Source organism: Heptranchias perlo, chromosome 33 (assembly GCF_035084215.1).
Source record: "Heptranchias perlo isolate sHepPer1 chromosome 33, sHepPer1.hap1, whole genome shotgun sequence".
NCBI lineage: Eukaryota > Metazoa > Chordata > Chondrichthyes > Hexanchiformes > Hexanchidae > Heptranchias > Heptranchias perlo.
This window is the reverse complement of record NC_090357.1, coordinates 24368877-24393674: the sequence shown is the minus strand read 5'-3', so window position 1 is coordinate 24393674 and position 24798 is coordinate 24368877. Positions and strand designations below refer to the sequence as shown.

The following is a 24798-nucleotide window of genomic DNA, read 5'->3' as shown; positions in this document are numbered from 1 at the left end:
GGGAGGGACGAGGGATTTTGAATTCAAGGATGAGAATTTTAAAATTGAAGCGAGCTCAGGAGGTGATGTGTGAACATGACGTGGTGTGAGTTACAATACGGACAACAGAGTTTTGGATGAGTGCAAGTTTACGGAGGGTGGAAGGTGGGAGGCCGGCTACAATATTGGCCATACGCTTCTGGGCAGTGGCGGACCCAGTTGGGGGAGTGGGGGAGTTCAGGGGGATCACGACCCCCACCCCACCCCCACTCTAGCATTTTGAAATTGGCCAACATGCCTCTGCAGGACCGCTTCTGTTTCACTCCCAGGATCCTCTGCCACCTGTATTTGGCCTTCAGGTTCGGCCTATGAGTGTGTGCGCTTCCTGCCTCCGCCTTCGGACTGGGTAAGATGGCATTCCCCTGTTTTTAGCTCGGCCCGCTTCCTGCCAAGTTGGCCAGACCTCGAGATCGATCCCCCTCCCCTCCCTCGTTGGCCAAAGCTAGCTCCGCTACTGCTTCTGGGACATGAGTACTATCCCTGCCATCTGTAAGGATTCTAAGTAAAAAGAAGTTTCAACCAGTCTCAACTGAGCTTCGAGTGGTGACAGCAGCCCAGGGTAGAACTGCTCATAGTTCAACACTTGGCGGTGTCACCCAAAGCAGCCAGAAGGTAATGGAGAATTTGTAATGGCCCAATAGGGATGAAGGCAAATGTGTGGGGATATTTTCCCCCACTTGTTAAAGTCAGTGGAAAAACAGATCCGAATATGAAACAAGAAAACCCATTTACACTCCCACCAAATTTTTTTTGCTAATATTAGCAGTTGGATAAAAATAAATCCCATAATGGGAAGATTTCCTGGTTGTTATTCGTAATGAAATTTTAAACTTGTTCTTTATACTCAAGTTTACAATTTCCCATAGAGGAAACCTTCCCCCAATTAGTTTGATGCAGTAAAGAGAGCTTTTCCCTGCACCTGACCTGTGTGTACCTGAGCAGGGTCTGCCTGAAGAGGCAAAGGAAGGGGAGCTTTATTCTGCATTTGACCAATGCTATATCTGCTCGGGAGAGGTAGAGGTGCCCTGAAGTAATGACATGCTGCTACATGTGACACTATTCCTACTGTCTTTTAGGGAAATAGCACTAACCCAAAGACTGAATGAGAAGGTTCCAAGAATGAAGTATTATTACTTGGGTCCTTATGTGCACTCCTGCATTAAAGTAAAATACAAGGTAAGCAGGGACATCTTCAAAAAACCTTGGGTATGTTTTATTCTGGCACTGCATGGTTCAGGTGGGGAATCCATTGTAAGTTAAGAATAATCCTGTTTAGTCTTATGTCCATTGACGTTGTTGACTTGATTTGATGGAATGGAGGGGTACTAACATACTTCCCTTGGGAGCATAGGGTATCTGGTATTAAATGTAATTCCCATTCTGTGGGTTGCTGATTTTGTTTACAGGGGTGGGAAGTCCATGGCTGAGTCTCACCAAGTGGGTAAAATTTTTGTGATTGGCTTAAACTGCAGTGGCGGCAAAGGCCTGCAAACAACATGGCATGACCAGGTCGACCTTTGACCACATTTTCTCGGCTCAAATGGGGAGCTACTAAAGCTGGAGGGAGTTATTTGCTCTACACCATCATCAATGCACTCGTGTATCAGTACAAGTGACCATGAAGCTGTCAGATTATCGTAAAAACCCAACAGGTTCACTAATGTCCTTTAGGAAACCTGCCGGCCTTACCCAGTCTGGTCTATATGTGACTCCAGTGCCACACCAGCGGTTCAAGAAGAAGGTCCACCACCACCTTCTCAGGGCAACGAGGGATGGGCAATAAATGCCGTCCTTGCCAGCGATGCCCACATCCTGAGAATGAATGAAACATTTCTAAAAGGAAGAAATAACATGTCCACTACACAGCAAGGGTTGCTGGTGTCTCTAAGTCATTTCCTCATCCCTCACGCTATAGAACTATGTGGTCAGAGTCAGTCTGATGGACTTGTTTAAAGCTCCCCCTCATGTGACATCATTTTTTTTCTCCAGTGATATCATGAACCAATGAGCAATCCATTCATGATGCCAATGGAGAGGAGATATGTGTCAGAGGAGAAGTTTGACACAAATGGGTTGGATTTATGTTATTTGATATTGGCAATGAACGTGTTAATATGTTCAAAGTAAATTCCTTTGTCGGTCATTCAGATTACCACCTATTCAAGATATTGAATAAAGGAATTTCACACAGTTCAAATCCACAAATGTTTGCTTTAAGAGTGCTTTCAGTCAGTTCTTCTAAAGCAGTGTAGCTAGAAGTGATAAGGGTTTACTAAATAATTACCTTCCTTTAATATTATCTGACATTTCAGTAGAATACTTTTCCCTTTATTGTCGCCAATGGATGCTATAATGCTACAAAATATATTTATTCTATAATTATCTATCTTCTTTATAAATATAGTCGAGCGTCCTATAGTGTCACTGCTGTTTACACAGTTCTTATTGAGTATAGGATTTTTCTCTCTAGCCCCCAGGGGTAAGAGCTTGGCGGGTAGAAGTGCTTATTGCAAATTTGGACACGGACTATTGGTGATTTTCTGTCTGATTTGTTACTGGAATGGGTCTCATGCTCCTTTAAAAGGAAACTCCATTGTTCAATTAAATGCATTTAGAAGATGTCCACTCACGACACCAGGTTTCTGCTGTTTTCTTTTTGGCCTTTAGGTTTTTGATTTTCTTTGTTTTTGGTGGCCTGCTTGGCAACACGTGAGGTCATTGTGTCACCAGTGATGTCATTGTGTCACCGGTGATGTCATTGTGTCACCGGTGATGTCAGCATGTCACTGGTGATGTCATTGAGTCAAATGTTATTGGCGTTGCATGCATACATCCATTACTGAAGCAAAGTAACATTGCCTTTTTAGCCCTGTATTTGTGTTGCATCACCGCTCTTGGTGGTTTAAACACTAATGTTTCAAACCTGGGAGAGATGAATGGAAGGGGCAGAAATCTGACCTGGTTCAAGAGGAATTTTGGGTAATTCTTAATCTACGCAATGTTCACTGAAGCCTTTGAACTGAACCTTCTGCTTAATCCCTATATTTTCCATTGTAGCTTCTGTACCAGCCAACTGAGCTACTGTGTCCTCTATCTGGGCGCTGGGTATCTGTGGAAAAATGCTTACCCAAGCTGGAGATAAACAAATATGCCAGGCTTTACGATGGAGAAGACACAGGTTGGTGCCAACTGCTAATCTGTATATTATTTAAAAGTCTTGTGTAAAGCTCATACTTCCTGTCCACAAGCCTTTCTTCCTATTGTCACAATTTTCCATCACACTGTCCTGTCAGCATTTACCATTGTAAATTACCAACGTCGACATTTCTTATTCAATTTTTCTGTGTCAACTGTCACAATGTAGTCGCAGCCTCTGGCCACTATGTAGTGCTAATGAGCAAGTTTCTGAAGTCTGTCTCCTGGCTCCATTGCCATTTTGAATATAAAAAGAGCCTATATTCAACTAACCACAGACAATGTACTAGTGGTTTAAAATGGTGCAGTTACATCAGTCACTTCTGTAAGTGAATCTCATGCCCCTTATGTAACAGAGTTGACTTAAACTGCCTAATATCTACTTAAAGAACAGCGTAACCCAACGGTGTAACAACAGTAACCCTTTGTTCTCTGAACTGGATATTTGTGTCTTTTGCACATGTGTGCCTCTTGAATCTTTCTCAAGGCAGGCCATGAGAAAACATGATAATATGAGGCCAGATACAGATCAGTAAACTGCTTTATTTCACAGGTATGAACTGAGTCACTTGGCACAAGAGTAAAATGTGTCTTTGCATAATAATACAAAATAATGAACGTGCTTTGCTTCCCCACATCAGTGGGTTACCTTACTTGACTTAAACAAAGTAACTTTTAACTGTCCTTCTACATTCTAACTTTCTGAGCCTGGCGAAAACTTGCCTTTGCAACTTTCTCTTTAAAAACCTGACCACCAGTGTGTGTTTTTATCTCTGTTTTTACCGCTGTGTTCACAATCTGTAGGGAAGGCCCATGACAGACAACCCCAGTGGGTATGAGGTGTTCATCGATCACTGAGACAGACTAGCAAACTGCTTATTGTTTACAGTCTTTTGGGAGGACACTTTGCTTTGACAAGGCCAGCATTTAAATGTAACTCCTGACCAAAATCATGGGAAAAATATTCAAAAATCTCAAAACGTGGCAAGCACATTGCAACACCAGACACTGCCTCACGGCACTGGGGTGTAGATCTAATCCCCGTGCCACTAAGTTGCTGCTATTAGTTTTTTAGCTGTGAGGAGGTGCTCAGAAGAAGCCAGACTGCTGGTAAATGTACGGTTTAAAATTCCATTCACCATTTGATGAATTACTGATGTTATTGACCTATTTATCTTATGGCAGAAGTAAATGTCCCAATTTCAGCTTCTCAGGCTTGACTTTGGCTCATTTGGCTCCTTAAAGCCACTCCACCACCTACAAGGTACAAGTCAGGAGTGCGATGGAATACTCTCTGCTTGCTTGGATGGGTGCAGCAACATTCGCAAAGCTCAACAACATTCAGGATAATGCAGTCTGCTTGAACGGCACCCAATCCACTGGCTTAAACATCCACTCCCTTCACCACTGGCGCACCATGGCTGCAGTGTGTATTATCTCCAGGATTTACTGCAGCAAGTCAGCAAGGCTACTTCGACAGCACCACCCAAGCCCATGACCTCCGCCACCTAGGAGGACAAGGACAGCAGGCGCATGGGAACACCACCAAGTCCTCCTCCAAGTCACACACCATCGGCCGTTCCTTCATCATCGCTGGGTCAAAATCCTAGAACTCCCTACCCAACAGCACTGTGGGAGCACCTTCACCACTTGGACTGCAGCGGTTCAAGGGGGCTCACCACCACCTTCTTAAGGGCAACAAGGGATGGGCAATAAATGTCGGTCTTGCCAGCGACACCCATATCCTATGAATGAATTTTTAAAAATTGTTTTTCTTAATACCAAGCCAGAGCCAGGGAGTTGGCTTAGATCTGGGGTGTCCTTCAATGTAGAGTCCAGTCAAATCCAGAGAGATGGGATGAAAGCTTCCCTTCTCTGCTGGCTGCAATGGTCCGAAGTGAAATGACTTCGGGGCATTCAACCCAGTTGCTAGTGGGCAAAGGACCTCAGTTGAATTTTTGAGCTAATTTATAGCCATTGCAAGAATGGAAGTTAGGGACAGAAGGCGTGGTGAGTTGATTTGGGTAGAAACTCATTGTTGAGGTGATGGTGGTAGATCTCCTCTTAGCATGGAATCCACCTCGGGTCTGAACTTGATAGGGTCAAATTTCCTTGGGGATTCTCCTGACCTTCTGCCCTAACTTGGGAGAGTCCGGAACAAGGGGACACAACCTTAAAATTAGAGCTGGGCAGTTCAGGGCCAATGTTAGGAAGCACTTCTTCACACAAAGGGTAGTGGGAATCTGGAAAACTCTTCCCCCAAAAGCTGTTGAGGCTGGGGGTCAATTAAAAATTTCAGAACTGAGATCGATAGATTTTTGTTCGGTAAGGGTATTAAGGGTTACGAAACCAAGGCGGGTAGATGGAATTAAGATAGAGATCAACTATGATCTAATTGAATGGAGGAACAAGCTTGAGGGGCTGAATGGTCACGTTGGGAGATCAGGAGGGCCCCTGTGGAAATTTTACCACAAAATGTTTGCTGCAAAATGGAAAAATCTTCCATTTGGCATCACCGTGCGTCAAACTGCACAGAGAAATATAATAATTCATTTTCCTTTTGCTTTCAGCTGCAGATCCTGGTCTGTCTGATGAAGGCCTTTGGTTTCTGCGGAATTTCCGGGAGGCTCTGAGCCCCTCTTCCTGCACCTCAGTTCACACGGAGGAAGCCATGCTGGTGGTGTCACAGGAGGACATCGTCCTGAGCCGCCCCTCCTCTGCCTGGTGGCGACATTGCCCCTGCCTCCTCCGCTTGTTGAGCTGCTGCTGCTGTACCAGCTGTCGCAGATAGGAGGCGGAGAGCTGACCGCTAGCACTGACCCCCGAGGGACTGCATTGTGGCCGTCGTATTTGGAAATCAGGTGCTTTTAGGTTGGAAGGTGGAGATGGAGAGAGACGGGGGTAAAAGTCAGGAAACTGGTAATGTAAAATCTCCATGTCTGGAAATGCGAGGGGAGAGAAAAGGGGAAGGGGGAAGGGTGGATGAAGGAGAGGGGAGGAGGAAGCCATCCTACAGACACTTTAACTCACCGTGAAACCGCAATGATCACGGAAAAGTTCCTCAAAGCACAAACATTGCACGAGACCCATGTTTACTTGGCTCTTCACTGTCCCTCTATCTCTCTTCCTTCAGTCCAAGACTGTGAGGTCTCTCTGAAGCACATGGAATGTTCTAATCCACAGTTATAATTGTACCAGAGTTTGCAGATGATGGGCAGTGAGGTGACTGGCCTGTGCCATTGATGGACCCTCTGAGGACAGCAGTGCTTCATTTCTGCAGCAATCTTAAAAAAAAATTTAAGTGCTAATGGGAGTGAAATTCGACTTCGGGGGGCAGCACAAGACAGACCTCAGTGGAAACGAAAATCAGACAAGTTGTGAAATGGGCGGCCTATTCGCTAGCGTCCATTTTGGGCTGCTGCCGAAGTCAAATTCTGCCCCCCAGTGTTTCTAGATTATTCAGACAAATGTCCTGATTCAAAATTGCTCAGTAGTTTTGTACATTTCTGCCATTCTAATAATAAATGTGATTCCGTGACCAAATTTTCTAGTGACTCCGGGCAACGACAGCCTTGGTTTGCAAACCTTCTTGTGACATTCATGAAAAGTATTTATTCAACAATTCTTGTCGCAGAAGGAATTGAGCTGGTGAAATTTGCTGGCCTCAAACTGAATGTGGCAGCAACTGAATGGTATTTTGTGCAAAGCACTACAAATCTGAGTACTGTTTGATCGGGATTTTCTAATTAGGGTTCAGGAATTCTATTTAATGGGAATGAATGGGAAGCTCGTTTGCTGTTGGGATTCTAAATAGTGAGTGGGAGGAGCTTGGTGTTTTGGGTTTCCACACAGTGGGAGTGAATTGAGAATGGCTGCAGTCCATCGAGATTAAGTGCTCGGATCTTGGCATAAGGCTGGACCCTAGTAGCAATGTTGAAATGATCGTTGTTTGCATAAATCCCTGGATAAAGTCAGATGTGCATTCTAAAAGCTGCGAGACTAATGAAGTACTGCAGTCAGAGATATAATACAATGCCGCTCACACTGCCTTTGTTATCATTTCAGTTACGCTTTAAGAAAAGTGTTGCTATAGTCTCTATAAATACACACTCAGGTGCTCACCTACACTAATGAAAATCCAAAGATGTGCCTGACGGGGAATGTGTTCACAAACAGTGCCATGTAGATGTCACCATCGCACACTTTATCTGCAGCTACACCCAGTGGCAGAAAATCAATACGACATCTGAATGTTTGTTTATTTAAAAAAAAAGTTTCAAATAGAAATTCCTGAGAATAAAACCTTACTTGTCAGACATCTCAGCTCACCTCTTCCTTTCCTGTGAGCTTTTCTTAGCTGTTTCTCACCCATTTGACCAGACGTCACATTGAAATTGACTTAGGCCCAGCTGGATTGCCATTTCGGTCGGGACTGTGGGTAACTAGGTCTGTAGAACATTAATTTCCATAACTGATTGGGCCTAATTATGACAGGGAAGCTTCATTTTTTTTCTGCTTTTGTTGAAAAGCCAAGGCGAAGGGTAATGCCGCTCGATATCATCAAGGTTGGAAAGAGCAGGAGATGAATTGATGACGCTGGTTCAGTGACACCAAACTTGGGTTTTAAAAGCCAGTATATTGTAGGAGTAAACTGAGGGGGGGTGAGGTGCAGAGGGGTGAGGAGCTGGGAAATAATGAGTTAGAGGCGGTGCAATTAGTCTGGATTTCAACACAGCCGGGGGGAATGCAGGGAGGAAGAATTACTTGTAGAATTACATTGAATGTACAGCACAGAAGCAGGCCATTTGGCCCAAAAGGTCTATGCCGGTGTTTATGCTCCACACGAGCATTTAAGTTACATTTATGCATAAATATTAGCAAGTAAAGGAAAGCATAGCAAGTGGCCGAGTAAAGTGATCACAGAGAATTCTAACCCGAGGAATGCTAAGCAACTGATAAAGAATCCCAACACTGAAAGGGAAAGAGGAAAGGTTGATGCTGTGGATACTGTGACTGAGTGGAGTTTTTCTCTTAAATGTGGAATAAATGAGCAGAAAGCTTGTGAATTTAACGAGTGATTTTCCAGTAACTGTCACTGGGCTGTTGGGAATGCTTTCTTTCATCCCCCACACGCCTTGTGACGTCCAAGGTTGATCTGTCGGTATGTGCTGTCCAATTGTGGCCCTTGACGGTGGTCTTTCTGACTTTTGAGCAGCTGGCTTCAAAAACAAATCTGTCTGGAAAATTACAACAATAAGGTAATCCATTATTATTTATGTAACGGATAAATATCGTCACTTACTCCAGATGGGTGGGCCGGGCTGTAGCTCCTTTATCCTTAAACAGTGCCAAACTCCCCCTTCAGACTTAACAGAATTGCTTTCTATATAAGGTGTGTTGCCATAGTTACTGGAACAAAGAAGTTGTAAGTCTTAAAATTCCTTTAGGCTGTGGGTGGGCCTGGTCAGACTGGAGTTTAGAATTTCTCCCTCGGGCTTCTGCGGAGTTCCGAGTCTCCTTTTAACCCTTTCAGTCCCTAGAATTGGCGCTGTTGGCTTTGTACTCCTGGAACAGAAGTAGCAACTAATTCGAAAAGGGTGTTGCAGTTGACTCAGAGCTAGGCAAGAGGGAGGAAAAATCACCCTGGGTTTCAGCTCCTGATTCCTATCGAGTGACAGCTGCTAGCAAATTGTGTGAATCGAGTGAGGATGTCAGCCTAGTATCACTGTTCGGGTTACAAGCACTTGCTGTGATATTTCTTTGTTTACTAGTTTAACTCGCCTGTTTATTTTAAACGGTTTATCACTTCCTTAAAATACTGAGCAAAGGAATGTCAAACCAAGACAACAACAACAAATTGCATTTATATAGCGCCTTTAACGCTGTAAAACATCTCAAGGTGCTTCACAGGATCATTATCAGACAAAAATTGACACCGAGCCAAAGAAGCAGACATTAGGACAGGTGGCCAAAGGTTTGGTCATAGAGGTAGGATGTAAGGAGGGTCTTAAAGGAGGTGAGAGAGGTGGAGAGGCGAAGAGGTTTAGGTGTTAATATTCTTTACGCTAATAACACAAACGATAATTCTAAGCTGCAGTCCCTAAGCCCAAACTTTGGAATTCAGTTCTTCTGCTGGGGCCTAATGTGATTAAATCTGTTTACATCCCAGCTGTGCAATTCAGATTCTGTAATCCATGTTCCGGCCCGAATATCTTCACTTGCCTTGGTGCGGTTTTGACCACAATACCAGCTTCTTAAAGGCACATCTTCCCCGTGAGAAAAATGACACAAAATAGTAACCCTAACGTGTTGTGAACAGCTCCTCTCCTGAGTCCCAAGGACATTGTGTGAACACTCGTGAATGGGGTAAATAATTTTTTGTTAATTAAACTTGATAAGAAATACCCCTTAAAGGGGCAAGCACAAATCTCATGCACTTGCTCATCCCAATGGAGCTTGAGCTTCATTGTAGCCTGGATACAGTGCCTTTAGGATGCTCTTTGCAATGTTTTACTGTCTAATGATTCAGACTTTCGCAATACATTCTTTTCTAAATGTTAATATTTTAACCTTGTGTAAAATAAATGAATAAAATTGAAAGTGCTTATATTTTACAACGGCTGTGTGGGGTCCTTTTGTTTATTGATCTCATCATCCAAATAGTGGACCCCCTTCCTTCAGGGGCCTGGAGCTGTCAATCCAGTTCTTGTAGGTAAGTGGGGACCAGCATGAAAGATAGAAAGACTTGCATTTATATAATGCTTTTCACAACCTCAGGACATCCTAAAGTGTTTTGCAGCCAATGAAGTACTTTTAAAGTGTAGTCACTGTTGTAGGATACGCGGTATCCAAATTGCACACAGCAAAGTCGCACAAACAGCCAATGCATAAATGACCAGATAATCTCTTTCTTTAGTAGAGGGATAAATATTGGCCAGGACCCTGGGGAGAACTCCCCTGCTCTTCTTCTGAATAGTGGCCGTGGGATCTCTTATGTCCACCTGAGAGGGCAGACGGGGCCTCGGTTTAACCGAAAGGCGGCACTTCCGACAGTGCAGCACTCCCTCAGTACTGCACTGGAGTGTCAGACCTGGATTACATGCTCAAGTCTCTGGAGTGGGATTTGATTGGCACCTCATCCACTAACCTAAACATCCACTCCCCCATCGGTACACCATGGCTGCAGTGAGTACTATGCACAGGATGCACTGCAGCAACTCGTCAACTGCCTTTCTCCCAATAGAAGAACAGAGGGAAGGGAATAACAACAACAACTTGCATTTATATAGCGCCTTTAATGTAGTAAAACGTCCCATGGCGCTTCACAGGAGCTTAATCAGACAAAACTTGACACCGAGCCACATAAGGAGATATTAGGACAGGTGACCAAAAGCTTGGTCAAAGAAGTAGGTTTTAAGGAGCATCTTAAAGGAGGAGAGAGAGGTACAGAGGCAGAGAGGTTTAGGGAGGGAATACCAGAGCTTAGGGCCTGGGCAGCTGAAGGCTCGGCCGCCAATGGGGCGATTAAAATCGGGGGTGCACGAGGGGCCAGAATTGGCGGAGCGCAGTGATCTCGGAGGGTTGTAGGGCTGGAGGAGGTTACAGAGATAGGGAGGGGTGAGGCCACGGAGGGATTTGAAAACAAGGATGAGAATTTAAAAATCAAGGTGTTCCCGGTCTGGGAGCCAATGTAGGTCAGTGAGCACAGGGGTGATGGGTGAACGGGACTTGGTGCGAGTTAAGATACGGGCAACAGAGTTTTGGATGAACTCAAATTTATGGAGGGTGGAAACATAATAGGTAGAAATAATAAACTTTAAAAACAAATATAAATTAGAAGATAAAAGCCCCGAATTTAACTCGTACCGGGAATCGGAGGTGCGGGGCCAAAACGGGCGGCGAACTGTCCGGTCCTCCCCAGAGTGTGAGGCCCGGGAAATTTTAACTCCCAGGCCTCAGTTACACACCCCAACTGACTCCTGCCCGTAGCCGGCGGGAATGGCCTCACCAGCACTGGACGGGAGTCAATTGTGGTGAAGGGTCAGGCCATCACTGGGTATCCATGGCAAAGTAAGTAATGAGGACAGGGCACCTGTAGGTTTGTGTTGGGGGAGGCGGGAGGGAGGGAGGGAGGTGGGGAGGCCCTGTGCACGGGAGGCCCAACTTGTCCTTGTGGGACCAGGAGGAGCCTGTGGCCAGGGTCCTTGCTGCCACCAGCTTTGTGAGACGCACTTCCTCATTGCTCTCCTGAATGGCCTGGCTCTAATTTTAAGATTATGCTGTTAAGTGAAGACAGGATCGGGGCTCAACTGTGATGGGTACTACAGTCGAATAGCCTACCAGCACTCACTGTCTAGTCTGATGAATGAAGAATGGCCACTTGGGTAAGGCACTGGAGAGCTGTTGACACAAATTATTTTAAGGTCAAGAAGACCTTTTAACCAAATATTTCACTAAATAAAATGTTTTTTTTTACAACTTTAACCCTTCTTTACATATCCATAATTTAGTATTTAAGGGCAATGATAACCTTTCATCCAAAACTACAAATGTGATGTCCGACATTCTCTACCTTCTCCCCGCATCCTCACCGTGTTTAAAAGAAAACTCATCACACTGGAATAAATCTTCATCTTCACCTGGTCAATGGATTTAGGGGTCCGAGTACAGAAATCACTAAAAGCGGGTGGACAGGTACAAAAATTAATTTAAAAAGCTAATGGAATGTTGGCCTTTATCTCAAGGGGGGCTGGAATACCACAGGCTGGAAGTTACGTTACAGCTGTACAGAGCTCTGGTTAGACCCTATTTAGAGTATGTGTTCAGTTCTTGGCACCGCACCTCAGGAAGGATACATTGACCTTGGAGGGGGTGCAGCGCAGATTCACCAGAATGATATCAGGAATAAAAGGGTTAAATTATGAGGACAGGTTGCATAAACTAGGCTTTTATTCCCTTGAATATAGAAGATTAAGGGGTGAGATTGAGGTGTACAAGATGATCAAAGGATTTGATAGGGTAGATAGAGAGAAACTATGTCCTCTGGTGGGGGAGTCCAGAACAAGGGGGCATAACCTTAAAATTAGAGCTAGGCCGTTCAGGGGTGATGTCAGGAAGCACTTCTTCACATAAAGGGTATTAGAAATCTGGAACTCTCTTCCCCCAAAAAGCTGTTGAGGCTGGAAGTCAATTGAAAATTTCAAACTGAGATTGATAGATTTTTGTTAGGTAACGATATTAAGGGTTACAGAACCAAAGCAGGTAGATGGAGTTAAGATACAGATCAGCCATGATCAGGCTCGAGGTGCTGAATGGCCTGTTATGTTCCTCTGAATGAAAATGGGGCAGGTTCTCTAACGGGTGTGCGATCTGCTCTCCCAGATTACCACCCTGCCTATGAAGACAAAAATTTACCTCATTTTCCAGGACCTCAAGGCTATGCAATTCCTCATCTCCCTTAGTCTTCAATTCCCCCTTGGCCTCACCTAATCATTACTTCTTAATTTACCTTGTCTTCTGTCCTACTCTTTTTAAATCTTGGTGTTGTCCTACAAGGTAGGCCCTGGTTTTTCATTTAAGTCTCTCCATAATTTAAAAAAAACTGTAGTCCATTTCCTTTTTTCATCTTTCCATATCTTTATATGAATTCAATACTTTTCTGCTATTCCTACTGTTTGTTACGCCCATGTAGACAAGTGCAAAAATAGACCTACTCTAAAGTAATCTGATCTCCTATCAGATCTAGTGCCACATTTCATTCTGCAGGTCCGTGCCAATTCTAACCACAGAGCTGCCCACACCCAGTGTTGGTCATAAGGATACAACCAGACCTGTAAGACAGGAATATTTTTATCGTTTTTGCTGGTAGATCAGAAAGCTTTGATCCACATTCAGTTACAGAGTGGAGCATTGAGTTAGGCCAGTTACAAATCTGGCAGATATGAAATATTTAAGTTTTTATACAGCTTACAGAAATTCTAATACAAGAGTACAGCTTCTTGACAAACTAGTCCCACGCATCAAACTTTTCCCCATCTCTAGTTTTCTCCCCCTCCTCTCCTGAAGGTGCTGGGGTATGGTTTTAACCAGGGGAGTTTCATGATCAAGACAAACCCCATCGTCACCTAACCATCAGGTGAGGAGCCCCAGCTACTTTTCCCCTTCGTTGCCTATGGATCTCTAGGCCCATGATAACTGACATCCATTAACTTGGGCCAGACCTGTACCTTCCTGGACTGCATGACATCGTTCCACACCAGGTGGTGCTCCTGATTGCTATCGAGTGACCTCTGCTAGCAAGTGCACACGTGTAGATCCAGTGAGGATAGATTTTCATCAGTTGAGGAAGTCACTGATCGGGATCCTCGCACATCGTGATGGTGTTCCTCTCTTTGCTATTTTAACTCACCTGTTTATTTTAAACAGTTTAACACTTCCTTAAAATACTAGACAAAGGAATGTCAAACGAACACGACAACTTACATTTATAGAGCGCCTTTAACGCAGTAAAACATCTCGAGGAGCTTCACAGGAGCGTCATCAGACAGAATGTGACACTGAGCCAAAGGGGCAAACATTAGGACAGGTGATCAAAAGCTTGGTCATAGAGGTAGGATGTAAGGAGCATCTTAAAACAGGTGAGAGAGGTGGAGAGGCGAAGAGGTTTAGGTATTAATATTCTTTATGGTAATAACACAAACGATAATTCTAAGCTGCAGTCCCTAAGCCCAAACTTTGGAATTCAGTTCTTCTGCTGGGGCCTAATGTGATTAGATCTGTTTACATCCCAGCTGTGCAATTCAGATTCTGTAATCCATGTTCCGGCCCGAATATCTTCACTTTCCTTGGTGCGGTTTTGACCACAATACCAGCTTCTTAAAGGCACATTTTCCCCGTGAGAAAAATGACACAAAATAGTAACCCTAACGTGTTGTGAACAGCTCCTCTCCTGAGTCCCAAGGACATTGTGTGAACACTCGCGAATGGGGTAAATCATTTTTTGTTAATTAAACTTGATAAGAAATACCCCTTAAAGGGGCAAGCACAAATCTCATGCACTTGCTCATCCCAATGGAGCTTGAGCTTCATTGTAGCCTGCATACAGTGCCTTTAGGATGCTCTTTGCAATGTTTTACCGTCAAATGATTCAGACTTTCGCAATACATTCTTTTCTAAATGTTATTATTTTAACCTTGTGTAAAATAAATGAATAAAATTGAAAGTACTTATATTTTACAACGGCTGTGTGGGGTCCTTTTGTTTATTGATCTCATCATCCAAGTAGTGGACCCCCTTCCTTCAGGGGCCTGGAGCTGTCAATCCAGTTCTTGTAGGTAAGTGGGGACCAGCATGAAAGATAGAAAGACTTGCATTTATATAATGCTTTTCACAACCTCAGGACATCGTAAAGTGTTTTGCAGCCAATGAAGTACTTTTAAAGTGTAGTCACTGTTGTAATGTAGGAAACACAGCAGCCAATTTGCCCCACGAACAGCTGTGACCAACATGACCAGATAATCTCTTTTTTAGTGATGTTGGTTGAGGGATAAGTATTTGCCAGGACACCGGGCAGAGTCCCTCTGCTCTTCTTCTAAATAGTGCCGTGGGATCTTTTACGTCCGACTAAGAGGGCTGATGGGGCCTCGGTTTAACGTCTCCTCCGACAGACCAGCACTCCCTCAGTACTGCACTGAAGTTTCAGCCTGGATTGTATGTTCAAGTCTCTGGAGTGTTGGCCTATAATGTAGGCCCTAGTTTTCCAGCTATATCTCTCAATAATAAAAAAAAACTGTAGTCCATTTCTTTTTTCATCTTTCCATATCTTTATATGAATTCAATACTTTTCTGCTATTCCTATTGTTTGCTACGCCCATGTAGACAAGTACAAAAATAGACCGATTGCAAAGTAATCTGATCTCCTATCAGATCTAGTGAAACATTTCATTCTACAGCTCTGTGCTAATTCTAACCATAGATGCCCACACCCAGTGTCGGTTATATAGATACAACCAGACCTGTATTTGTTATCCTTTTTGCTTGTGAATCATGTGCTTTGATACACACTCAGTTACAGAGTGAGTCATTGAGTTACATGAAGTATTTAATTTTTTATACAGAAATTCTAAAACAAGAGTACAGCTTCTTGACAAACTAGTTCCAAACATCAAACTCTCCCTCTCTCTAGTTTTCTCCCCCTCCTCTCCTGAAGGTGCTGGGGTATAGTTTTAACAATGGGGAGATTTATGACCAAGACAAGTCCCATCTTCTCCTAACGATTAGGCGAGGAACTCCAACCACTTTTCCCCTCCATTGCCCAGGTGTACCCAGGCCATTTGTGGTAACCCTTTCCGTGAAAACTGGGATCAGCCAACTCAGGATAGCAGAGAAGGTTAAGGGGAGATTTAATAGAGGTGTTCAAAATCGTGAAGGGTTTTGATAGAGTAGATAGGGAGAAACTGTTTCCACTGGCAGGAGGGTCAGTAACCAGAGGACACAGATTTAAGGTAATTTGCAAAAGAACCAGAAGTGAGATGAGGAGAATTTTTTTAACGCAGCGAGTTGTTATGATCTGGAATGCACTGCCTGAAAGGATGAAGCAGATTCAATAGTAAATTTCAAAAGGGAATTGGATAAATACTTGAAGAGAACAAATTTTCAGGACTATGAGGAAAGGACAGGGGAGTGGGATTAATTGGATAGCTCTTTCAAAGAGCCAGTACAGGCCAAATGGCCTCTTTCTGCACTGTATCATTCTATGGTTCTATGATTCTGTCAGACCTGCACCTTCCTGGACTGCATGACATAGTTCCACATCAAGTGGTGCCCTGTCCAAACGAGCACTTAAACTTGGTATCGAAGACATGGGCCAAAGTGGCAAAGGATGGGCCAATTCTGCCCCAGGAAAAAAACAGAAAATGTAGATTTCAATAGCATAATTTTCTGAGATCTTATGGATTCAATCTCACCAAGTCTCCCGGAGGAATACATCTTTTGTCTGAAAATTGATATCAGTTGGATTGTCTAGCCAATGCGATGCATGGTTCCTGGAAGTGTAATCAACTGTAAATAATTTGAGATTAGCGGAACAACCTCACCTGCAGATTGAAGGTTTGAAGAACATTATTACATTCAAAATGACTTGTGAATTTGTATAACTCTAACACAAGCGTGTTAAAACCCTAATCCACACTATTTTTGACAAAGGGGTGTGAGCTGTGTACTATGAGATTTTGATGCATAGTGAGATTTGTAAATCAAAAGTGTTTTAAGCCTTATTTGTGACACTAGTAGACATGTTATTTTGCTGTTTCTCACAGCGTAGAGCAGGGTATCCAACCTGAGGCCCTTGAGACCTGGTACTCTGGCCAACAAGGCCCAGGCAAACTCAGGCCTATTTGCTGGTTGGCCCTGTTTGAATGCCATGGGCTTGGAGGTTTGGAAAGGACTGTTCTTAGTGTTGTTGCCTCATTGGTGGATAAATCGTAAATCAGACAACTAAGAACCTCTTGGTATCAGCAACTTGCAATATCTGAAAATTAATAGTGTCAGCTCACATTGAACTTCGAACTCCCATTGATTTGCAGCACCTTAATCTTCACCCCCTGTAGGTGCAGCGTGTGAGATGTGAAGTGCAAGGGGATTATCTGACCCTCTTGATCTAAGTTCCTTAATCTTCACCCCTGTAGGTGCAGTGTGTGAGATGTGAAGTGCAAGGGGATTATCTAACCCTCTTGATCTAAGTTCCTTAATCGATGATTTAAAATCTGGACTGTACTCTTATTCCCTCTTCTTCTCTCATTTCTCCTCTGTCCTTGTTTAATTCCCCCTCTCCTCATCTCATTCCCCCACTTTCCCTATCATATTCCCTTTGCTATTCACAATCATTTTTTCACAGTCCCTCTCTCATTAACTCTCATTCCCTCTTTATTTTTCTCTTTCATAGTCCCTCTCTCCCTCTTATCCTCCCGTTCATTTTCTCTGTCCCCGTCTCATTCCTTAATTCTCATTCTGTTTCTACCTCCCTCTTTCCCCTTTCCTTCATAGAGTTCTTGTTTTGTTCCCTCTCTCCTTCCCTCTTCCTCTCGTTCTCTCCTCCCTCCCTCCCTCACAGTTACCAGCAGTGGTTCTTTATCTCATAAATCCGAATGGGGTTTCCACTCCAAGTGGCAACTTCTGATTTATTTTCTGCTACAGAGGTCATTAGTATCCAAGGTTTATAGTTGTAGCAGTAGCAGGTATCTCATCCCCCATTTTCACCTTTACTGTGGTGGCTTTGGGGCTGATTGACTGATTTTTTTTTCATTCATTCTTCGGATATGGGCATCACTAACAAGGTTGGCATTTATTGCCCATCGCTCATTGCCCTTGAGAAGGTGGTGGTGAGCCGTCTTCTTGAACCGCTGCAGTCCGTGTGGTGAAGGTTCTCCCACAGTGCTGTTGGGGAGGGAGATCCCGGATTTTGACCCAGCGACGATATATGAATGATCGATATATGTCCAAGTCCGGATGGTGCGTGACTTGGAGGGGAACGTGCAGGTGATGGTATTCCCATGTGCCTGCTGCCCTTGTTCTTCTAGGTGAGGGAGGTCACGGGTTTGGGCGGTGAATGTGCATTGTAGGCCCTTCCACACCCTTCAGGAAAAATGAGATGAAGAAATAAGGCCACTGACTATAAGGCTTCTACATGAAATGAGTTTGGGCAGTCTCAGCCTGGTTTGTAGTGGGCATGGGTTCAGAGCGAGAAATTGCACAGGGTTCATTAGTGATCTAACTCAGAGAAACTCGGGAGGGTCAGTGTGGCAGATAGAAACTTCACACTAGTATAGTAGAACACACTCTTCTGAAGTCAGAACAAGGCAGATTAATAGAGATTTGTCGAGGGAGCTTTACTCAGCATCTACTCCATGTTGTATCTAGCTGGGTGAGCTTGATGCTGACGCTGTGCCAAAAATGGAAAAGTATTCCATGGCTTGTCAGTCCGGCACATTTGACGCTGGGCCAGAAGGTTCTAGGTTCAAACCTCACCCCAGGACTTGAATGCGAAATCTAAACTAACACTGCAGTGCAGTACTGTGGGAGACATGCATTACCAGAGGTTCTGGCCTCAGATGAGGTGCTAAATCAAAGCACTGTCTGCTTGTTCCAATGGTTCAGGTGGATGTTAAAGATCTTATTGGTACTATTCAAAGAAAAGCAGGGAGTTCTCCCAGGGGTAAATCTTGATTGTGTGCGATAGTGTAAAAGGAGTGATAGCAAGGCAACAGCAGGTTTTGCATCTCTCCCGATTCTTATTTCTATTGAAGTCAACGGAAATAAAAATGGGAAGAGATGTAAAACGGGCTGCCGCCTCGCTATCACCCACTTTACACTATCACACAAAGTCAAGATCTACCCCCAGTGTCTTGGCCAACATTCCTCCCTCAACCAACACCCCCCCAAAACAATAAACTGGCCATTAATCTCATTGTTGTTTGTGGGATCTTGCTGTGTGCAAAATATCTACTGAGTTGGTTACATAACAATAGGCACTGCACTTCAAATAAATCATTGTTTGAAGTCCTTTGCGACATTTTGGAGAGATGTAATAATCACTTATATGAATGCAAGCCTTTCTTTCATGTCACAACTATGACATCCCTCAACTTGTTGATCGCAGGATGTCACCTTAAAAGAGAGAGCTCATCACTTCAACATTTCTCTCCTGTTTCTGCTTCCCAAAGCATTTTGGATTTCCTCCCACTTTGGAATGCACTTTCTCCAATCCCTTCCCTCCCACACTGCAGTTTTCTTTGGCTGAGACAGTACATACTTGACCTAATCTCAGGAATTTGACACCTCCGCTCTTAAAATAACCTCTAAGACATACACAAGATCAGTGCGGGGAGATTCACCCTCAGATTTCTGGTCTCTGCCACTGGGTGAATCGTCGGCTCTGCCAAGTATTTCCACTCTGGCTCGCTGAGGGTCAGAATTCCAAGTGTGGGGAATCAACGGCACAGGCCTGCATCCTAACGGACACTGGGACATCAAATTAGTGCACCAGCTCCACTTCCACTTTACTTTCTCCTCTCCCTTTTGTCCCGTGGAAAGGTGGTTTCCATTTGGAGCAATACTAAATGCCAAAGTGTTAGCTTTTCAACTACATACTGTAGAAAGATTTCAAGGGGTTCAAATGCTAATATGTAATGTGGGAGGTGCATTAAATATCACTAGTGGTAAATACTGGATCATATCAAGGTGTGCTGAAGAACTCAAATGGCAGAATATCATCAATGCACCAACTTGACTCTTAATCTTGACACCTTGGGTTTGATCTTGACTTTGTGCGATAATGTTAAATGGGTGCTAGCGAGTTGGTAGCGTGTTTTACAACAACAATAACTTGCATTTATATAGCGCCTTCAACGTAGTAAAACATCCCAAGGCGCTTCACGGGAGCATTATGAGACAAGATTTGATGTCAATGGAAATGAAAATGAGAGATGTAAAACGGGCTGCCAATCCACTATCACCTGTTATACACTATCGCACAAAATCAATGCAATAGTAAATTCAACACTGAACTTCTGGAGATTTTGCTTAAGAGCCTGAATAGATTCCTAGTTTCAGAATCCGAGCGCTTATAGTGGTGGGGTGTGGTTAACCATTACCAAAACACAACTAAGTCAAATATTGTCAGTCCAATATATTATCATGTTTGGAATGCCCTACTGGGATGAATGCCATCAGTTACTCTGGTGCCTAGAAACAATGTCCGAATGCAATGCCTCTTTTTATATGTTCTGAGAAAGGTTTTTTAAAAACTGGATTTGAGACTGAGGTACAGGAATCTGCAATAAACTTTTATTGATATTTTGTCACAGTTTCTTGTCATTTCTCCTGTTTTGCGGTGTCTAAATCACTAACACACACCTGCAGGCCTCGAAATGGTGGCTGCGCCGTCCAAGTATTAACCTGAAATAATATGTTCTATCCAGGTACCAGAGCAAGAACAGGCTGAGTACGATTAGTGTTCATACTATTAGTGTCTGAGCAATACAAGGGCTTCTCGTTATCTAAAGCAAGCGTAAAACTTGGATTATATCAGATCCACTCACGTGCTTCCGTGGACTAATAATGGGCAATGGGAGAGTGAGACACTGGGAGAAGCATATCTTGGCCAGGGATGATGATATTCATATTGATACATACAAATCCCTGTCACACCTCACCTCTGTGACATGGTCAGCATGTAAATGAAAGACTCTCCGGATTTTAACTAAATGAAACCAAATCATTCACTGAAACGGCACAAGCTAGATTATCACTGGCTGAGACAGAGGAACATAGGAACAGGCCCTTCGAGCCTGTTCCGCCATTCAATTAGATCATGGCTGATCTGCATCTTTAACTCCATTTACCCGCCTTGGTTCCATATTCCTTATTATCCTTACCCAACAAAAAATAATCGATCTCAGTTTTGAAATTTTGTACTGATCTAGCCTCAACAGCTTTTTGGGGGAAGAGAGTTCCAGATTTCCACTACCTTTTAAAGGTTAATGGTATTGGAAGATCAGGGAAAAATATCTTCTCACCTGGTCCGTACATTTGTGAACTGCTCTCCAAACGTAAAACTACATCTGAGCCAATGATCTGTTATTGAAAGCTGGCAGCGCCCAGATGTGGCACACTGGAGGTCCCAATGTTCGGTGCCACAATGTTCAAATGTAGCATTGTGCCTACAATTGCTCACCTTCCTCCCAATTGCTAAGTGGAATCGCTGAACAAAAGCCAGGCGCTTCCCTATAGGGTGGGCGAGCGGGAATCTCAAAGGGAGGGCCTGACGGGCCAGGGATAAAGTAACCTGCCCAACATCTTGGTGCATGGCGCAGGGAGACCGAAGATCGAGATATGAGGAGAAAACAAAGAGGGAACTTTACCAAAAGAAGGCAGTGACTGTAGAGCATAGATCACCTTCCGAATGCCCCAGTGATTTGGGAAGGCAGAAAGTTTGGACACCATTCTGAAAGAATCAAATAGGTTGGATTCCATATTTACAACACAGTGCTAAGACAACATCAAGCTGCAAGTAAATACAATGCACTCATGGATTGATTAAAAAGCTTTAAGTGAAAAATAAAATTGTAAATGAAGGATTGAAAGGTGATTAGAGGCAGTACCGTGATTTTGGCTCCTAGTGTAACACACAGATATCAGGGTTACACACAATAGATGTTTCTATGTAAACAAAATCAATTAATTCTTTCAAAATTAATTAACCCTCTTGAAGACTGCAGATCTTTCCTGTTTCAAAGAAATGCATGCATCTCCTGTCACAAAATTTCCCCAAATTATTATGATTTCCAGAACTATCAGACCGAATAAGGCAAGGAAATGTCAGGGGAGGCTTGAGGAGAGAAGGATCCAATCCTGAGTTCTCAGCATCTTGTCATGACTGGCTTAAGGACAATGGAGCCAGAGGGCTGGGAGTGGTAGAGAATGAATGAATGAACTTGCTTTTTAACAGCACCTTTCACAACCTCAGGGTGTCCCAAAGTGCTTTACAGCCAATCAAGTACTTCTGAAATGTAATCACACATGTAATGTAGGAAATGAGGCAGCCAATTTGCACACAGCAAGCTCCCACAAACAGCAATGAGATAATGACCAGATAGGTGTTTTAGGTGTTGATTGAGGGAGAAATGCTGGCCAGGACACCAGGAGAACGCCCCTGCTCTTCTTCGAATAGTGTCTGGAGTGGGACTTGAACCCACAACCTTCTGACTCAGAGGTGAGAATGCTACCCACTGAGCCAGAGGGTTTAGAGTAGCAGAGGATTGGAAGATACAGAGAGTTTGGCAAGTTAGGAACATGTTGCCTGGACATCTTCTCAGTGATGGGATGTTGTGATCCATGGAAACACTAGTGAGACTAGGAGAAAAAAATAAAACAGAGGAAAAAGCACGATGGCGTAGATCCTCGTTAAAGTTAAGTTTACCAGTTGATTTCAAAGAGAGATCTAACCACTGATAACTGGTAACGGCAGGAAAAACATCCTTCCTCTTGGTAATAATTGTTGATCAACAAGGCAGAATGGGAGCAAGAGAACCACTGACTTTTTGTTTGAACATGGTGGAGAATTCAGGTCTGGGAGAGCCAGACTCCCCATCCTCTCCTTATTGGGTGTCGAATCTGAATTTCTGAGGAAGACACCAACTGTTCATCTGAATAATTTAAGGTGCCAGCTAGTATTGGCACTGAAAACTACCCATGTAAAATTGTTTCCAAAGCATTCCATTTTCCAATTGTCTCCCCTCCTCTCCAGGAAGTGCTGATGCATGCTGGGATACAGCTCTCCAGTACTTCACCAAAATGGACATTCTTCATGCGGGAGCCTAGATGGTGGTAGCAGACTATTTGACTACAGGGAGCATCACAGCCAGGCCAATTGCCATGCTCACTTGATGCCCATACCCATGAACTTTTTTTCATCAGGGAGTTAGTGGATAATGACCAGGAGTTACCAACAGCAGTGGCCAGTTACCAGAAACCAACCTAGTTTCAGTGTTTAATGTACTCGTCTGGTTTTCATGTAGTGTAGAATAGAATTACCACAGTGGTTACCAGGATAATATTAGATTGGAAACAATGAACATTTGATTTTAAATAACCACTGACACATCCCGTTACTCCCTGAAGTGTAAGGTTCCATTCTAAATGTGTCCTGTCTAACGTCCCTTCTGTTGGTTGGGTTGACTAGGTTAGTAATGGATTTAAGTTGGGCTAGCTCTTGTTGACCCACTCCATTCTAGAATATCCACACACAACCATCACCAGTCATCTTCATTCCCTAACAGTTTTTGTATCTGATCATGTAGGGACTTTCCCTTAGGTTAATCTCTCTTTTCGGAACCTCTGTGATCGGCCTGACTTTAAGGACCAATCCCAGTCGAACCAGGCTGACCTCAAAGAGGTTGGCTCAGACTCTGGCTCCAGTGGAATGAGCTGTCTCAGTTTCTTGATAACAGAAGGTGGTGAGCCCTTCATTTAGTCGACTGAAGCCTTGGTTCAGGTCCTTAAGAGAGCGTCTAGCCAGGTAAAATCATTTAAAAAACATTCCATTTTCTAATTGCCTCCCCTCCTCTCCTGAAGGCGCTGACTCCTACCGGTACACCTGCAGATCTCTAGTACCTCGCCAAAGTGGCCGTACTTCCTGCACGAGCACAAATGCTGAGTGTCAGACTATTTGACTGCAGGAGGCATCAAAACTGAGCCCAACATGTGCTCAATTCATGTCCATACGCACGCACCTTTCAGCAGGGTGGTGATGAGGAGTGGAAACCTGATTCCCAGTCCCCCCAACCAACCCAAGAACAATGAGATCAATTGTAACGTCAACTCAAAGTCAGCCCAGCTGAGATCGGCCAACTCGGCACAGACTAGAGGTCAAACCTAGGACCTTTCTGTTCCGTGTGGCTCAGGACCACACCTGGTGGGATATTTACCCACTGGGCCATCAGGGAGCTCACTAGGGAAGTTTTTACATCTGCTTTCTAAACATGTAACATGATAATGTCATGTTCACAGCATTATGCTTCATTTGCATCACTTACACGTGACGCCCAAAACTAAGCAATTAAACTGCCTTCCCCAAAACGTCAACAATCACCCTTCACAATAGGATGCATTGGGGGATATTTTATATACTTGGTGTTAGGAGTCTGACCTTGGTTTACATTCTAGGAGCTAGGGCTGCCGTGCTGAACACTGGTTAGAGGAGAGAGGATTACGGTACTCTGTATTACATGTATACCCAGAAAAAGCAGTAATGGAGGCCAGGACCCTGGATATGTTCCAGGCTTTGATACCATACTTCTGCACCTACAGTATGTTTTACATCCGTGAAAGAAAATACAGAATCTTTTAAGCGTTAGTTTTCTTCCATGCTAGCCTCGTCTTGCTCCTTGATCATATGGACCCCCGTTGGCCGGATGATGCGGTTAGCACTCCTCTGGTGCGCTGGCGAGCTGGGAGATCTGCTTGGAGATTTGTGTGCTCTGGTGGAGCCAGGGGATCGGACTGGAGACCTGTTGTAGCGCCTGGGCGATCGGCCAGCAGGTCTCGGGGATCGAGCCGGAGATCCGGAGGAAACTATGAATCCGGCCTGTTCTGCTGCGCTCTTGGAATCACTGTCCTCCTCGGCACTTGGGGAATCCTGGAAAAGACATGGGATCGGATAAGGTCATTTTTTTGGGAGAAGCCTTGATGATGGGCAAAGTTGAAAGGACCAGAGGAGGATACAAGTTAAGTTAGGATGTAATGGTTAAGGAAGGGTACGCTTGGATTTTAAAACGGTTATAGGAAGAAGGAAAGACCGAGAGAAGTGGGGAGTTCAAAAACAAACGAAAGACTTGCATTTATATAGCGCCTTTCATGACCTCAGGGTGTCCCAAAGCGCTTTACAGCCAATGAAGTACTTTTGAAGTGTTTTCACTGTTGTAATGTAGGAAACATTAAGTTAGTATCTCTCGGTTGGTAGCACTCTCACGTCTGAATCAGAAAGTAGTGGATTTAAACCCCATTCCA

General features: G+C 43.9%; 2 protein-coding genes across 3 annotated transcripts in view; one reads left to right on the top strand and one right to left on the bottom strand.

The window, feature by feature from the left end:
* LOC137301528 (arginyl-tRNA--protein transferase 1-like) overlaps positions 1-9851 on the top strand; it is a 59632-nt gene extending 49781 nt beyond the window's left edge. For both annotated transcript variants that reach the window (XM_067971067.1, XM_067971066.1), the window contains exons 10-12: positions 1116-1215; positions 3097-3217; positions 5805-9851. In XM_067971067.1, the coding sequence (XP_067827168.1) occupies positions 1116-1215; positions 3097-3217; positions 5805-6025 (442 nt within the window). In that variant the 3' untranslated portion in view covers positions 6026-9851. The remainder of the gene's footprint in view (positions 1-1115; positions 1216-3096; positions 3218-5804) is intronic.
* A 13729-nt stretch (positions 9852-23580) lies between these two features.
* The window catches only part of LOC137301328 (hepatic and glial cell adhesion molecule-like), a 52497-nt gene continuing 51279 nt past the window's right edge, over positions 23581-24798 (bottom strand). The window contains exon 7 of the mRNA XM_067970777.1: positions 23581-24427. Coding sequence (XP_067826878.1) covers positions 24143-24427 — 285 coding nt within the window. The 3' untranslated portion in view covers positions 23581-24142. The remainder of the gene's footprint in view (positions 24428-24798) is intronic.